This window comes from Meles meles, chromosome 17, assembly GCF_922984935.1.
Source record: "Meles meles chromosome 17, mMelMel3.1 paternal haplotype, whole genome shotgun sequence".
NCBI classification, from domain to species: Eukaryota; Metazoa; Chordata; class Mammalia; order Carnivora; family Mustelidae; genus Meles; species Meles meles.
Window position 1 is genome coordinate 51,380 of NC_060082.1, and position 17,236 is coordinate 68,615.

At 55.7% G+C, this 17,236-nt stretch overlaps 1 protein-coding gene across 14 annotated transcripts; it reads right to left on the reverse strand.

Annotated features, from left to right (window-relative positions):
- Positions 1 to 5,560: 5,560 nt before the first annotated feature.
- On the reverse strand, positions 5,561 to 15,143 carry LOC123928425 (protein S100-A8). Of its 14 annotated transcripts, none has more exons than XM_045983588.1 (4): positions 14,120 to 14,265; positions 13,497 to 13,679; positions 12,767 to 12,866; positions 9,714 to 12,220 (listed from the first exon to the last, which is right to left on the reverse strand). In XM_045983588.1, exons 1-4 carry the CDS (start codon positions 14,143 to 14,145, stop codon positions 12,044 to 12,046), a joined length of 486 nt encoding a protein of 161 aa, XP_045839544.1. In that variant the 5' UTR covers positions 14,146 to 14,265; the 3' UTR covers positions 9,714 to 12,043. The 14 variants fall into 14 exon arrangements, with proteins under 14 accessions (XP_045839545.1, XP_045839547.1, XP_045839541.1 ...); XM_045983586.1 differs by lacking the exons at positions 12,767 to 12,866; positions 13,497 to 13,679 and adding exons at positions 12,651 to 12,766; positions 14,785 to 15,143 and having other exon boundaries at positions 12,095 to 12,220; positions 14,120 to 14,325; XM_045983589.1 differs by lacking the exons at positions 9,714 to 12,220; positions 12,767 to 12,866; positions 13,497 to 13,679; positions 14,120 to 14,265 and adding exons at positions 5,561 to 5,741; positions 5,871 to 6,033; positions 14,785 to 15,126.
- Positions 15,144 to 17,236: the final 2,093 nt, after the last annotated feature.

A 17,236-nucleotide genomic window follows, 5' to 3' on the forward strand; every position in this document is an offset into this window, starting at 1 on the left:
ACGTGCCAGCAAGTGAGTGTGCTTTCTGATGATGACCCTGGTCGTCTCAGGGAAGCACCAAGTCCCACTTGGCGAAAAATTCTGCAAGAGTAGCAGTCATTCAGAAGGAGAAACGGAGGAGGCAACGAAATGCAGAATCGAGAGTGCTCTGCGGCGGGTTCATTTTCTTCATGTAGCCTGCGCCTCCAGCCTTCATGTCCCTTCTCATTTGTTTTCTTGTCTTATAACGCTGGCTAGGGCCTCTGATGCAATTTCCCAATAGAAGTGGAAATGGGGGCGCCTGGGTGCCTCAGTGGGTTAAGCCTCTGTCTTCGGCTCAGGTCATGATCCCAGGGTCCTGGGATCGAGCCCCACATCAGGCTCTCTGCTTAGTGGGGAGGCACTCTCTCTGCCTGCCTCTCTGCCTACTTGTAATTTCTGTCTGTCAAATAAATAAATAAAATCTTTAAAAAAAAAAAAAAAGTTACTACAGGTCTACGCCCTGACCTGAGCAGCCAGTTCAGACCTCAATTTTGCACATCAGAGAATTATTCACACGGGAATTTCCACAGCTTTTAAGACTGGAAGGAAGGCTCCCAACTCAGGAAGAAGGAAGAGTTGTCACTGAAACAGCCCCTAAGAGCTTAGGGAAATCAAGATGCTTATCTTCTTATTCTATTGATGTCTGGAGGATTGCTCACACCAGGAAAAAACCCACAGTAAGTCAGTTTCGGAGGCATGCCTGGTGAAGTCCTGGACAGAGGAGAGGGGCCCAAATGACAGACTCATTCTAGCATCTGCCGTGCTTTGCTCCTCACCCCTGGTTGGCAGAGACCCTGCAGCGGATGAGGACAAAAAGTCCACAAAGAGAGGAAGGGCTGCCCTGTGCGCACTCAGGATGGAAACCCACTAGAAGAGAGCGTTCTGGAGTATTAGCCAAGGATCCTCTTCTGGAGACGGACCCAACCCCACCTCTGCCACTTGCCAGATTAATAAATTTTATTAATGTTCTTAACTTCTCTGAATGTCCTCATGTGTAAAATGGAAACAGTACTTACCTTTCTCATCAGACTGTAATGAGAAATAAAATCAACTATCATAAAGTCTAGTGCTAGAAAGCAAAATTATCAACAAATATAGTGGGCACATGTCAAAATTCTTGTTTTAGCTCATTAATGAGAGAGTCGGCATAGATTTTTTAAAGCTGATTTGAAGAGTACTCAAGGATCTATACGGTCAGGAAAGGAATGTCTAAGTAAGACTCTTAAGTGAGAGAAAAGACTCAACTTCCAACAGGGTGAAAACACCATGACAGTTAGAGGTTTAACATCTCTACAAGCCTATGAAACCCTACCACCACATCAAGCTGTACCTTTCTGACTCGTTATTCAAATACACTGTGCCAACCGTGTCACATTTCCCAAAAGAACAGCGAGTCACGAGGACTTGCTTCTATTCTAGACAGACTGTAGCATGAGATCAAAGATGTAGGCAACCACCATTTTATCTTCTTCTGGGTTCAAGATGATTTTTTTTTTCCTTTCATACTGACACCCAGCAGCAGCCCAGTAACTGTTGGTAGCTTTCCCTGCCTTTTTCAGCCCATTGGAATTTAGGCTGCTTTCCCCAGGTCAGGGGACCAGAGAATAGGCTGGTAGATAGACCCGGCCTGACTGGCTGGGGCTTCCAAGTGTAGAGACACATGGGGAACCCTCTTCCATTGGAATAAGCTCCTTTGTTCAAATGCTATATACCAACTGCCCAGCTTCACATCCTCTCCATGCACTTGAGGACTTTGGTCACAAACATGAGGAACTTGGCTGAAGTCAGGAGCCTGGGTGGAGGAGCAGATTTCAGACAGGTCATCCTTACGGCCCCGGAAATCTCAGCGGCCGGATCTGCCTCAATTGGTGAGCCAAGTTCTCCCTGGTGGACTCAAACATTGCATGAGGTTTCCTGCTGAACAACTTATTTCTCAACTTCCCACTGCCTTGTTCTTCTTTTGTAGCTGGGGAAACAGGAAACCAAATCACCTTGCTCTGGGCTCTAAGCCCTGTCCGACTCTGCCCAGTGGTTCCTGTAATGGGCACAGTCTGGTTACAAGTTACCAGCTTTCGAGGGCGACTGCCCCCCCACCTGTTTCTCCAGGCTGCCAGTGCCAGCTGAGCCACCTCCCTTGCCCAACCATGAGTTTGGGTACCAACTGTTGACAGCCCCGTGTCAATGCAATTCTTCACAGCCAGTGGGCCATCATTTATGGTGAAACTCAGGGCACCCTGGGCCACCTTCTCCATGGTGTCTCCAAGCTGACTCAAAGAAAGTAGACTCATTGGGTTTTCCATAAAGACAAAAAATAATGGTAAATCTCTGCCCAAAGGACCCACTAATAGCAAGCCCAATAGTGCATTTTCAAGGAGAATCAAAGGCACTGGGATACACTACTGCACCCTGACTCAGACACACACACGCACACCACCACCATCACTGGATAACTGAGAGACAAACTGGATTGTTCTCCCCTTTGGAGCACTCTCCCATGACATTTCCTAAATGCTGAGTGAGGCCTGGGTACAGCTTGTTGAATCTGTAAACCTTTCTCATCCTCTTCTGCCTGGACCACATTTGGGCCAACAGCTCACCTTTAAAGTACCCCTCAGAACCAGCATCATCTCTGTTTCTGCAATGCAGACAGTGTGTTCACGCTCCCAACAAGATGGGAGCACTTGCTTTGGGGGTGGATAAAGCTGTCCTTCAGGAAAACTGAGAAGGCAGCAATCTGGTCCCTGAGCTTTCCACTTGCCCAACCGAACCCCATCTCCATGTTTGATGGTAGATTCCCCGATCCCATTCTAGGTCCCAATCTCTTAGTTTTTAAAATTATGACACACAATGTTACATTAGTTTCACATGTACAACATGGAGATTCAACATGTTATGCTGTGCTCAGAAGTGTAGCTGCCTCGGGGCGCCTGGGTGGCTCAATGGGTTAAGCCTCTGCCTTCGGCTCAGGTCACGATCTCAGGGTCCTGGGATCGAGCCCCACATCGGGCTCTCTGCTCAGCGGGGCGCCTGCTTCCTCCTCTCTCTCTGCCTGCCTCTCTGCCTACTTGTGATCTCTGTCCGTCAAATAAATAAATAAAATCTTTAAAAAAAAAAAAAGAAGAAGAAGAAGAAGAAGAAGTGTAACTGCCTCGGGCTCCTGGGGGGCTCAAGTCATTAAGCATCTGCCTTCAGCTCAGGTCATGATCCTGGAGTCCCGGTATCAAGCCTGCTTCAGGCTTCCTGCTCAGTGGAGAACCTGCTTCTTCCTCTGACCCTCACCCTGCTTATGTTTGCTCGTTCTCACACTCACTCGCTCTCCCAAATAAATAAATAAAATCTCTTTAAAGAAAAAGAAGTGAGGCTACCAGTTGTCACCATACGCGGCTATTCCAGTACCATGGCTGTAGTCCCTCTGCTGTGACTTCTATCCGATGACTCCGTCACTCCGTAACTAGATGCCTGTTTCTCCCACGCCCCTTTACCCATTTTGTCCACCCCCCCAACCCTGTTCCTCTCTGGCAGCCATCAGTTTGCTCTTTGCATTTATGGGTCTATTTCTGCTTTTTGTTTGTTCATTTGCTTTGTTTTTAGGTGAAATCGGATGATATCTGTCTGTGTCTGACTTATGTCACTCAGTGTAATACCCGTTGTTGCAAACGTCAAGATCACATTGATTTCATGACTGAGTAGTCTTCCGTTGTATACATAGACCACGTCTTCTTTACCTGTTCATCTATCAGTGGACTCTTGGGCTGCTCCCGTTTCTTGGCCATTATAAATAATGGTGTAGTAAACACAGGAGTGCATGTATGTTTCTGAATTCGTGTTTTAGTTGTCTTTGGATAACTACTCAGTAGTGGAATTACTGGATCATAATTTTTGGTATTTTTATTTTTTATTTTAGAGGAACTTCCATACTGTTTTCCACAGTGGCTGCAGCAGTTTGCGGTCCCACCAACAACAGTAAACAAGGGCTCCTTAGGCCCCAATCTTAATTATTTGCTGGCTGCCAACAAATTTCTCCAATATGTTAGCTGATAATAAAACTGACTAGTAACTAAAGGTTTGGTTGATGAATAAGGGTTTAAGCCATTATCTTTTCCTACTTGATTGCACTGTTATGTGATTAAAGTCTACTACAAACAAAAGCCCAGTGATCTACAGTGAGTAATCTTGACCACTGGAAGCCAGTCAATCTGAGTGGCACCTTGTTGGGGGAGGGGGTACTTGTTCCCCCTGAAATCCTGGGGGAATTGGCCACCTCCTCTTCTCCCCTTGGGCACAGAGTACTTCTGAGTTCTCCAAAGAACCCCTTCCCCTCAGCGGATCTCAGGCTTCCGGGGTCAGAGGCACACAATCACCCCAGGGAGGGCGCAAGCGTCCCTGCCACATTTATGCAGCAACTCAGTGCCTCCCGCATGCACAGCGACCCGCTTTCGGCTCCAGCTCCGTTTCGCAGATGCACAGTAGACCAGGATAAGAACTCTGGTTTACAGATTCTGGTGACAGCTCCCGAGCCCCATCTCCATCACTAGCACCTCTGCCCCATCCCCTAAGTGGGCATAACAGAAATTTTCCCAAGGCATGGCCTGGAAACTCAGCTCGGGGGTGGATACTGGTGAGAGGTGCCCTTTCATCGATGGCCTTCCCATTCTACCAGAGTGATGGTCAGGGGGTGATCATGGATAAGCAGAGGGTTCACCACCCAGGGTAGCATTTCAGGGCCCTCTTCTGTGACTTGAGTGACCCATTTGCCTATGCCTTTATTATTTCATCACATTAGGTGGTTGAAACCAGAGTGAGACAGAAAGCTTCCAAAATCTCAGAGGAGAAATGACAAGTGTGGGACCTGGGGGGCTGTTAGGGTTACTTAATGCTGGACTCTGGACACCCAACTATGGCCTCATCACACACAGAATCCATCTCTCTCCCTCATACTTGCACGTCTACTTAGTTATCTCCCTAACTTCCCGAGAGTCACATATAAGACATTTTGCTCTAAACTAAACTCTAGCGCCCAGTGTGAGGGGCACCTGGGTGGCTCAGTCAGTCAAGCATCTGACTCTTGGTTTTGGCTCGGGTCATGATCTCAAAGTCATGAGGTCAAGCCCCACGGAGGGCTCCACACTCGGCACCTGGAATGTGCTTAAGACTCTCCTCCTGTGCCTTCGCCCATCCTGCTGTGTGCTTTCTCTCTCTCTCTCTAAAATAAACAAAATCTTAAAAAAAAAAAAAAAGAAAGCAATGTGAGTTTTCCCTACACCACTCTGTTCCCATATCTCTCACTTGGGAGCAAGCAGTTAAATCATCGACTACAGTATCCTGGGTGTTTTCAAACCCTGAAGTCCTAGAACCGAGCCTCCATGTGATGGGACTGGAAGGGAAGGTTTGAGGAGAAGGCACCGAGGAGACCAGACAATCTGCCAGCTGGAGCGAGGACAATGGAGGCTTGTTTTCCTTTCTCCGGGCTTTCCTCCCTCCACCCCCTGGAAACACCACTGGCAACATAAAGGCAAGACAGCAAACAAGGCCTGAGGTATCAAGGACGATTTTATTATTTGGCAGGGACAGCCCCGGGGCCCAGGGCTCTGCTACTCCCGGTGAATGTCTTCATGGCTGGCCACGCCCACCTTTATCACGAGTATGAGGAACTCCTCGAAGTTAATTGCACCGTCACTATTGATATCCAGCTCTTTGAACCAGGTATCTGCATCCTTTTTCTGTCAAGATGAAGGAGAAAGAAGCCCAGTGTGAAGACCTCGGAAGAACCTAGGCGGGGCTGTCTACACAGGGTGGCCCTGGGGACCAGGGGCCCAGAGAACCCCCGCCCGCACCCAATCCCTCCTCACCTTCAGGTACCGAGGGCACTCTGTCTCTAACAATTTCTTCAAGTCGTCCCTGTAGAGGGCGTGGTAATTGCCCTTCTCCAGGGAGTACTTGTGGTAAACGTCAATGAGGGAGTTCATGGCACTCTCCAGTTCTGTCAGCATGGTGCCCGAGAGTCTGCCCCACCTGGAACAGGGAGCACATGGGGAGTCCCAAGATGGGGACAGTGCCTCTGCCGCCAGCAGAGTGAAGACTGAAGGGAGACTCAGTACCCCAAGTAAGGGCCTTGTCCTGGCCTGCACCATTCAAATACCTGAACCCAGCGGGTGGCGGTGGCTGTGATGGGAAGGGGTGTGGGAGGGGGAGGGCGCACACACACACACACACACACACACACACACACACACACACACGGTGCGTGCCTTCTCTCCCTGCGTCCTCAACCCGCCAACAGCCAGAGGACCCGGCTCTGTCTTTATCCCGGTCTCACTGACATCCTCCAGGAGCTCTGGGTCTTGCTCCAGACCTCCCTGAGCTTTCTCTCCCCTTCTCTGCTCCACCTCCGGCCCTCCCCGTGGGGGCCCAGCCCCAAAGCATGGGGCAGACTGAAGCAGTCTTACTTACCAGGTCTCCCGAAACTGAGTTGGCCGAGGATGTAGAGGACATGCCGGGCTCGGTGTCCTCTCCCCTTTATAGCAGGCCGGGCTTTGGCCCGCTGCCAGGACTCTGGGCCATGCCGAGAGAGCCCCTCCCTCCCCAAGTTGCCACAGCCTCTGGTTTCCCAACCAGGTGAATGGGGAAATCACTGCACAGAGCGAAAATTTCTGATGGGAAGTGGGGGGGCAAGAAAAGCGGAAAGAGGAAGGCATCTGCCAGGTAGTAGTGCCGGCAGGAGAGACCAGGAAGAGGCCACGGGGAAGACTGCTTGGGAGAGCCATTGGCATCCTCTGGCTTGGCCAGCCAGGATGCCCACTCTTGAGCCCTCCTTACTGTTGCTGCTACTGACCCCGTGCACGGAAGGCTGTCTGTCATCTCTGAAATGGAGCTGGAGCCGAAAGCATCATTTTGAGCGTTTGCGTAAATAAGCGCTTTTCTGCACAGCTTTCGTCAGATTCCTGGAAGGGTCCAAAGACCCCTAAAAGGTTAAGAAGACTAGTCCTAGCTGCTGGATTTTAGTCAAGAAAACTGGCCTGTTTCTACAATTGCTTTTGTTTGTGTGGTTGGACTCCATGGGACGTGTGCTGGTCTATCAGGCTCTCTTGCTCTGGAAGCCGGGGCTGTATGGTACCCCGGGACACGGAGGCTGGGTTGGGGTCCCTGTGCATGCGGGAGGCACTGCGTTGCTGCATAAACATGGCAGGGACCCTTGAGCCCTCCCTGGGGTGATGGTGTGCCTCTGACCCCAGAAGCCTGGGCTGAAGAGGAACCCAAGTCTGTGGGGATCAGCTGGAGGAAGGGGTTCTTTGGAGAAGTCAAAAGTACTCTGTGCCCAAGGGAGGAAGAGGAGGTGGCCAATTCCCCCAGGATTTCAGGAGGAACTATTCCCCCAACAAGATGCCACTCAGATTGACTGGCTTCTAGTGCTCAAGTCCGTGGTGCCTCTCTCTTCGTTACAAAGCACAGAGAGCCTCAGAACACGCCTATCAGGAAGGCAGTGCACAGAACCCACCCAGTCTGCAGCCAGGGAGGCTGACGCCCGGGAAGGTGAAGCAGTTCACCCAGAGCTTCCCAATGCACCAGTTCCCAGGGCACCAAGCATGATGAGCCAGAACATGACCCAACAAGAACATGACTCTGCCGGGAAAGCTCTCCTCTCTTCTTCCTGCATTCAGCAGATGGTTACCCTGTGCCTCTCCAGGACGCAGGCCATCATCGCCTCCTGGAGGAAGTGCATGGGATTAGCTTCCCTCTCCTTCGTGTTTCCACAGCCCTTTGGGCTTCACTGTATCATTAACTTTATAGCTGTGTGACTTTGGGCCAATTACCCTTTCTGTGCCTTAGTTAGCACAGTCATTAAAAAGAGATTAAAAATAGAGTCTACCTGCAACCTACAGAATGGGAGAAGATATTCGTAAATCATACATCTGATAATGGGTTAGTACCCAGAACATATAAAGAACACCTAGGACTCAAACACAAAATTACCCCGATTGAAAAAATGGGCAAAGGACTTGAACAGACATTCCTCCAAAGAGGACCTGCAAATAAGTACATGAAAAGATGCTCCACATCTCTAATCATTAAGGAAATCAAATCAAAACCACAGTGAGATATCACCTCAGACTCATGCGATTGGCTGCTATCGACAAAAACAGAATGACAAGTGCTGGGGGGTTGCAGAAATTGGGGCCCTTGTACACTGTTGGTGGGAATGTAAAACGGTACCACTGCTGTGGAAAATCGTGTGGCGGTTCCTCAAAAAGTTAGAATTACTATGTGACCCAGTCATTCCCCTTCTGGGTCTACATCCACAACAGTTGACAGCAGGGCCTCAAAGAGATATTCATACATCCGTGTTCACAGCAGCATTATTCACAGAAGCTGAAGTGGAGAAACCAACCAAGTGTCCATCCAAGGATGAAGGAATAAACGAAATGCGGCATATTCACATAACGGACTATTATCGGCCTCAAAGAAGAAGGAAGCTTGGACACTTGCTACAACACGGATGAACCTTGAGGCCGTCACGCTACATGAAATAGACTCGTCACAAAAAGACAGGTGGGATTTATGCCACTTACATGACATCCCTAGGATAGCAAATTCGAAGAGACAGAGAGTAGAATGGTGGGTGTTAGGGCCTGAAGGAGGGAAAATGGAGACTTAGTGCCTCTAGGGCTCCAGTTGCAGGATGAGAGCTCTCTGGGGACGGGTTGCACAACAGCGTGAAAGAACTTAACCCACTGAACGCTGAGGTGGTAAATCTTACATTATACATATTTTGCCACAATTAAACATTTAAAACTTTTTGGGGTGCCTGAATGGCTCAGTGGGTTAAGCCGCTGCCTTCGGCTCAGGTCATGATCCCAGGATTCTGGGATCAAGCCCCACATCGGGTTCTCTGCTCAGCAGGGAGTCTGCTTCCCTCCCCGCCCCCCACCACCTGCCTCTCCGCCTGCTTGTAATCTCTGTCTGTCAAATAAACAAAATCTTAAACATATATATATATATATATATATATTGACGATTTGTGGGCTTTTCTGACTATGGTTCAGGCTTGGATAAAGTGTCCACAAAGAATGTGTGAAGTGCTTGGGGCAGCGCAGTGCTAGAGAGTGCTGGGTGGGCGTGTCCTCTGGCAACTGTCCGGCCGGACTGTGAGCCCTCAAGGACCCAGACTGGACCTCCCATCTCTGTCTCCCCAGGACCCAGCACAGGGCCTGGCAAACACAGGAATAGCAGCAACAATCAATACCAAAAACAAGTAATAGCAAAATAGCACTGATTGGGCTTGCACCTGTGCCAGGCACCGTCGTAAGTGCTGTCCCCGCGTCAGCCCACTTAGTGCGCACTGGAAACTGTGAGGTAGGTACTGTCATATCCCCATTTCACAGACGAGGAACTGAGGCCCACAGAGAGACACAACACAGTGGCTTTTCTGAGGCTCTCCTTAGGGTTAGTTCATGAGCCTGGCTTGGGGCTCATGCTGACCTGTCTTGTGGGGGTGAAGATGAGGTTGATGTAGACGATGTCATCCCAGACCCCTGACCCTTCAAGAGATGCCTCCCTTGGGACACCTGGCTCATTCAGTCAGTGAAGCACCTGCTTTCAGCTCAGGTCATGATCCCAGGATCTTGAGATCAAGCCCCGCATCGGGCCCCCTGCTCAGCAGGGGAGCCTGCTTCTCCCTCCCTCTGCTGCTCCCCCTGCTTGTGCTCTCTCCCCCTCTCTGACAAATAAATCTTTTTTATAAAGAGAGAGATCTCTCCCTAGAAGTTAGTCCCCTGAGAACAGTCCCAGTGGAGACAGTTCTCTTTATCCAGAAATTAAGAACACAGGACCCCAGGTCCAGTGGTGGAGACCCAAGGCAGACAGAAGCCATGACCTCCTCCCAGCATCATGTGCTCATCAGTAGAACTTGCTGACCAGCAAGACCCTGAAAGTTGCCCCAGAGATGCTCCCCCTGGACCACCAGGTAGAGCGGGAGGCCGGCTGAGTGACCTGGCAGAAGATGGCATCAAGAATTGGGTAAGCACTTCAGGGGAAAAGGCAGAGCCTATAATCAGACCGACGGACATGGGGCAACCCAGGGGGAACGGAACCTGTTCCTACCTACAGGAAAGAGTTCAGTCCTGGGTTTGTGTCCCAATAGCCCAACTAACCCTGTGCCCAAGGCTGAGGAAATGAGGACACAGGGTTAGAGCCGGTGTAGAAACTCCTGCCCCCCCCCAACCCGGGAAAGGGCAGGAAATCTGGGCTGAGCCGCCCCTTAGCAAGCAGAGGTCTGAGGAACCCAGCAGTCGGGTGAGACAGGCCGGAAGGCTCTTCCCCTGGGCCTGGGGCAAGTGGGCAGCCTGGCTCACCCGGCCATCTGCGCCTCTGGTCGTGACTCAGAGACCCATGGGAGGCAGCGCTGACTTGGGAACTTGCTTCCAATACACAGGGCCCAACCCCCAGGTGCAGCAGGACACGCACCTCCGAGGGGCAGTGCAGACCCCAAGGAGCATGCAGGAAGGTCGGGAGGGGGACAGCTGGAGCCCAGCCGAGTCCGAGCACTGGCAGACAGCGAGTGTACAAAGGGGATCAGTGGCAGGCCCGGCCCAGGAGCCGTGGGGCAACACGGTGCTTCAGAGCTTGACTGGCCAGAAACAAAGGCCCCGGTTCAGCCCACAGAGCACTGCCCTGCTGTGGCACACAGACCCAGCTGGGGGAGGGAACCCAACCACGTCCTGTAAATGACACCCCCTCCGTATCTGGCACGGGGCCCTGGGGACTGCCCATCATTCTTGGAAAACTCCTCATTGCTGTCACAATACTCTGAGCACAGGGATTCCCAGACCACCCTCTGAGAAGAAACCTGCCCAGGGCCTAAAGGCAGAGCAGACTGACCCAGAGAGATTTTGCATCAGATCCCTGGATGCCCCGGGAGAGAGAGAAAAATAAACAGAAAGATGGGCAGGGGCAGGTCCCTGCTGGGAGGGGTCATAGACCATAGGAGGACTTGGTGAGTCACAATAGCCCCGAGTGGAGTAATGCCCACATCAGCCTTTATTAGTAAAACCCACACCCAACTCTTCTCTCCTCCAGGAAGCCTTCCCTGATTGACAGTAACCTAGGTTCCACTCATGTCTCTTCACAATACAGGCTGGCGTGTTGCCCTTTGCCCTACTCCCTGTCTCTGACTCAGCATGTTCGAAACCCACCTCACAATCTTTGCTCTCAGCATCTCTGATGTCACCCAGCCCATGCCAGTTACCACATCATCCTCTGGTCCTGCCTGGCACCTTCGTAGGCCCTCGCCTCTCCTCCTTTGAACCCATCCTACCCTGATTCCTTGGGTCTCCTCCAGAGCAAGGAGACCCTCCCAGAGGGTCTTTGTCCAGTGTGCCTTTGCCTTCCTGGCTCCTGTCCCATTGTGTATGAGAGGTCAGAACAGTACCGGTGAGGCCTGTCAGAGAGCCGGTTCCCCAAGAGAAGAGAGTACCCCCTCAGACTGGAGCTCTGGAGGCCGGGGGCTGTGTCTCCCCCCTCAGATGGGGCTGGAGGCAATGACCCCCAAGGGAGCAGCCAACCTCCTCTCTGGACCCACAGCAGATACCCAGAACTATGACCAAGGAATTCCCAGCACGTTTGTGGGATGGCTTTATTCTCTTCCCTCACAGCTGTGCACTGCACACGCATGTGCAAAGGGGCATGCCTGTTCAGGCACACGTCAACAAGCCGGGCAGAGCTCTGCGGTGGCTCCGCCTCCCACTCCTGGGCAGCACCTGCGGGCTGGGCAGGCGGGCGCGTCTCTATCTGATGCAGGCTGGGCGGGTCGGCTTGTCTCTATCTAGTACAGGCTGTGCGGGCCGGCGCGTCTCTATCTAGTGCAGGCTGTGCGGGCTGGCGCGTCTCTATCTAGTACAGGCTGTGCGGGCCGGCGCATCTCTATCTAATACAGGCTGTGCAGGTCGGCGCGTCTCTATCTAGTACACGCTGTGCGGGCCGGCGCGTCTCTATCTAGTGCAGGCTGTGCGGGCCGGCGCGTCTCTATCTAGTGTAGGCTGTGCTGGGAGCAGTAGCAGGCGCACAGCTGCCGGTGGTACCGCAGGTGGTAGTCCGTCAGCAGCCGGCCCAGGACGAACAGGAACTCGTCGAAGCAGATCTGCTTGTCCTTGTTCTTGTCTGCAGCCCGGAACAACTCCGAGAGGTAGTAGGGCTCCTTCCGGCCCTGAGGAGGGGCACGGGGGTCAACGCTGGCCGGGCACCCCCCTACCCGCCCCACAGCCATTGGCCGTGCCTCCACCACCCTGCAGGGCCCCCACCCCACCCCACCCGTCTCAGGCAGAGACCAGGACAGCACGTGGGGCAGCATCAGACTACGAGGAGGAGAGGGGACAGGGGCCTCTGCAGGCTCCACGCAGGACTGTGTGGGTGGGCCGTGGGGCCTGGGCACCACTGGCCCGCTGCTCGGCCATTGCTGCGCTGTGCTGAGTGGCCTCGGGCCTCCTGACGCCCCCGAACACCATTGGTGTCTGCTTAAGCCTGTCTTCCCAGCTCCCCTGGGAGCTGCCCGGCAGCGATAAGCCTGGCCCAGGGGCTTCAGGATGGAAGGCAGTGCCCCCTCCTTCACGCAGGGAGCTCCCCAGGGCACGGCCCACCTGGCCCTCGCATCTGCATCTCGAGGACTATCGCAGGGAAACCAAGGAGTGGGATCAGATGTCTGCATGCTGTGGCATCTGCCCAGAAATTGTTTATGACACAGAGCCTGCACCACCTGTGGAAAGTGCTGCATGAGGGAAAGACGAAGTCCTGGGTCCTGGGGCTGGCCAGCACGTCCCAGAGCGGGCGGGCTGGAGGGCTGAGGATCAGGAATGCTAGAGGGGAGGAGCAAAAGCACTTGAGATGGAAGGGACAGCTGGAAGGAAGACGGGGTTCAGCAGGCAGCCCAGGGAGGAGAAGGAGCCCCAGGCAGGGCCTCAGAGCTGGTTCCGGCAGGATTTGGCTGGTGGGTGTGGGGACCCAGAGTGGAGTCCTCTGGAAGACTCTGGGGAAGGGAGATGTTGCTGGGGGGGCCTGGAGGGAGGCCCCGGTGGGCAGGTTTGCACGTCTATTTCCCCCGCACCGCCCACCACCCTCAAACTCACCTAAGCTTATCTCCTCTGCTAGACTGGTTGAACTGAGCCCCTGGGGCTTCATGCATGGGGGCTCTCCCTGGCTCCCCTCAGCTCAGCGCCCCCACCACCACCCAGGCTGCTGCCCCTCTGCCCTGTGCCCCTTTCTCTGGGTGGGGCTGTGAGCCCAGGGGAGAGGGTCTGGCTGTCCTTGCCCAGCCCCACGGTATAGGTAGTTGGCCCTGGAAAGAAAGTCCCCTCCGTGACCCTCACGATACTCTAATAAACCCAGGGCAAGACCCTCCTCTGATGTTTCCCAGAGGTCGGTAAGGGAACATGCCAAGGAGGCAGTGCTCCTTCTGGAAGGTGGTGGCCTCCAGTCAGGGCCCGGACCCGAAGTCCTCTGGAGATGACGGTCCAGAGACCTCTGAGGCACGACACTGAGGGCAGAGGGCAGCAAGCCAGACATTCCTGCCAGCCTGGCAGCCCCCAAGGCGCCCGATAATACAGGGAGAAGGTGCGCAGGCCTGACAAGGTTTCCGAGTTCCCGAGCTGCTCCAGGAGCCTCTGTTAGCCCTGCGGACAGCAGCCGGAAGGAAACACTACATGTCCTCCCCTACCTGGCTTCTGCCCAAACTGTCCTCACCCAGGCACGGTGACGGCAAGGTTTGTACTAGTTCCGGGAGAGGGGGCTTGGGGCTAAAAGGGCAGGTTTGGGGCAGGATTGCTGACTGAATGGGGCGGGAGACTTCGGACCGATTCTCTCAGGCAACTGGACCAGCAGAGGAGTGAGCAGGCTGGAGTCAGGACGTGGGGCCCGCAGGGAGCCTCCAGAGAGGGAGGAGGAGAACCAAGCTGGGCCACATCCATCCTCCCTGTGCCAGGGACCCTGCCCTCCCAACGCCCTCCCCGCGCCTCGCCTGAGCAGGGACTCTCCTGGGACACTGCTCCCCAAACCTCTCCCCTCAGCACCAGCTGCCAACCCCACCACCCACCTGTCCCCAGAGCCCACCCACCAGGCTCTCCATGAAGTGGGGTACATTGTCCATAAGCAGAGCCTTCAGCTCCTCCAAGGACAGGGTCTCCACATTGCCCTCGCGGGCGGCGTACTGATGGTAACAGGCGATGATTTGGAAGAGGGATTCCTCCGTGCGCGTGTGCATCGTGGCGGCTGGGCCCTGGCCGGGACAGGCAGCGGCTCTGGAGATGTGTCCCTGGGGCCCTGGGGACAGCGGTGGAGCTGAGGGGAGAGCAGCACCTGGGCCAGGCCAGCCCGGGGAAGATGGGTGCTTCCTCTGTCCTGCCCACCGTCCTGCGCTGTCCCCGGTGCCCTCCCTGCACTCCCCCCACCCCACCCCTGCAAGCCCTGCAAGCACGCAGAACAGGGCCCTGTCCCTCCGGAGACCACGGGCTGTGCTCTCGCCCCGAGGCCCTACCCTCAACCCAACAGTCACCGGAAACCAAGGAGAAGAATGCGGACTCCTTGGTGCAAGACACAGATGGAGTCCCCCACAGTGACCTCAGGAGGTGCGACCCATCCGGAGCCAGATTCACACCAACTGGGGACCACAACTACCCTACTGGGACATCGCGCACGGCACGCTTTCCCCCAACAGGCCGCCGCCCACCCTGCCTCCCGGGACCCGCCCCACCTGCACCGCTGACCGGGGCTGCTGCGAACCCACCGCGCCGGCCCGTGGTCTGTCCCAGCGCTGTCGCCGCCGCCGCGGGGGCCCCAGCCAGCAGGTCCGACCTCCTGCCCATCCCGGGCGCTTCTGATTACGGCCGCCCGCGTCCTGACCCTTCCCGTTCTCCCGCAGCTCCCCGAGCCCCGACCGCATTCCCGAGATGACGTCACACGACACCTGCCGCCCGCGATGAACGCGCCCAGTTTCAGGGACCCGCCCTCCCGCGGGGCGTCCCGCCGGCCGCCGCCCACCTCCGAGCGGGTCCTCCGGCTCCGGGGCGTGGGCGGGGCCGGACACACACAGCGCGGACCGCGCCCTCCCCCGCCCGCCCTCAGCGACCCCGCCCGGCCTCCGGCCCCCACGCGCGGCCGTCCGTCCCGCAGCCACTTCCGGAGCCCCGCAGCGCGCGGGGGCCTCGCCCGGGGCCGGGGGGACGGCGCGGGGCCGGCTCGCGGGCGGGGGCCCGGGGAGCGGACGGCGTCGCCCACGGCACGACGCCCCGCGAGCGCCACCAGCCGGAGGCGGGACCGGGGCGCCCGGGAAGGCGCCGACGAAGATCTCCTCAGGGAGCCGCGTCCGAGCCGGACTCGACGGAGGGGCTCCCGGCAGGGAGAGGCGCGGCGGAGGCCGCAGACCTGTGTGCCCCCGGGCCCCGTCACCCCTGCACGGAAGGCCGCTCGGAGAGGGGGTTCCGCGGCGGCGGCGGGAGGTGAGGGAGGAGGGGCGGGGCCGGCTTCGCGGCGGGAAAACCGGCGCCGGCGGCGCGGAAGCGACCCTCCCCCGGCTCCCGGCGCCGCCGCGCAGCGTGTCCCGGAAGGGGGCGCCAGAGGACGGGGACGGCGCCGGGCGGCCTGAGGGAGGCGGGTCGGCGGGTCGGCGGGAAAGACTTGGTCCCTCCAGCCCGCAGGGGGCGCCCTCCTCGCCCGACGCCGCGGTCGCCCGGCCGCGCGCTTCCGCTCCCAGAAGGCTCGTGTCTGACGCGTGACCCGACGGGGCAGGGCCAACGTCCGGTCCCGGGTTCCACCTGTTTCCGGGGCGCAGGGGCGGAGCGGACACGCGCGCGGCAGGGAGCGGGGGAGCCCGATGCGGGGCTCGAGCCCAGGACCCCGGGATCATGACCTGAGCCGAAGGCGGACCCTTCGCCACGCAGGCGCCCGGCCACGTGTCTTCATCGAACACGTTTAACGTAGCCGTAGCCGTGCCGGGAGTCTGTCCCGCGAGAGCAACGACACCGGCGCCTGCGGGCTCCGCTGCTTGCGGCCCCGCCTTGGGCTCGCGCGTGATCCCGGAGGCCCGCGACCGAGTCCCGCACGGGGCTCCCGGCTCTGCGCGGAGTCTGCTTCTCCCCTGACCGTCTCGTCTCGCTCACATCAAAAACCTGGAGCCTACCCGCCCCTCCTCGGACCACCGCGTCCCTCAGCAGGAACAACCCGTGGGTTGTCTGCGGGAGGAGGTCACAGTCTCCCCGCTTCACCCTGACGTTTCCTCGAGCAGGACGAACCGAGACCCTGCGCCAGCCCGGAGCACAGGGATGACCTCGTTCGCTCCAACCGCGCTGCTCACCCAGCGCCAGACGGCGTCTCCCCCCCACCTCGAGCTCGGTGGTTACTTGTTCGCATGTATCACAATATGTTTGATTGATCCATTTTCCATGAACATTAAGTCAGTTGAAGTTCATACATTTCGACCAGCTCTTCGTTAATATTCATACTTCTTAAGAATTTTGCCATGTGTGTCGGGTGCTGGAGAGAAGAGGGATAGAAATAGACTTACATCCCCTTCCCCAGCCAGAGCGGCCCTGGTGTGCCCTGAACCCCAACCCCGGACCAGAGCTGCCACCACCTCCCGATGCCCAGCTCCGTAACTGCCCCCCACACCCACACACAGGGGCCCCTGCTGTCTGCGACTGCCATGTACAGACCATGAGAGACCCTCTTAGCCATGACTTCCTTCTGCGGGGGGGAAGAACAGGGATACCCCAACAAATTGCCCCACCCTAATACAGCAGTCCGTAGGTGCCTTTACATATACATTTAACCTGTATATGTCCATATATTTACCTTTACCTGTGAGACATGCTTTCCTGTGCTTGCACATTGCTGTTCAGTGAGTTTTCATTTCAGTTTTAAGAACTATCTTAAGCATTTCTTGTAAGTCTAGTGATGAGCTCCCTGTTTTGTCTAGAAAGCAAAAGAGGAAAAACCAGGACCTATGGCTTCATGGGTGAGTGCTACCAAACATTCAAAGAAGAAATAATGCCAATGCTTCTTAAACTCTTCCAAAAAATAGAAGGAACACTTCCAAACTCATTTAATGAGACCAGCATCACCAGATACCAAAACTAGGCACAAACACTACAAACAGGGCAGCTCGGTGGCTCAGTTGGTTAAGCTACTGCCTTCAGCTCAGGTCATGATCCTGGAGTCGGATCAAGTCCCGCATCGG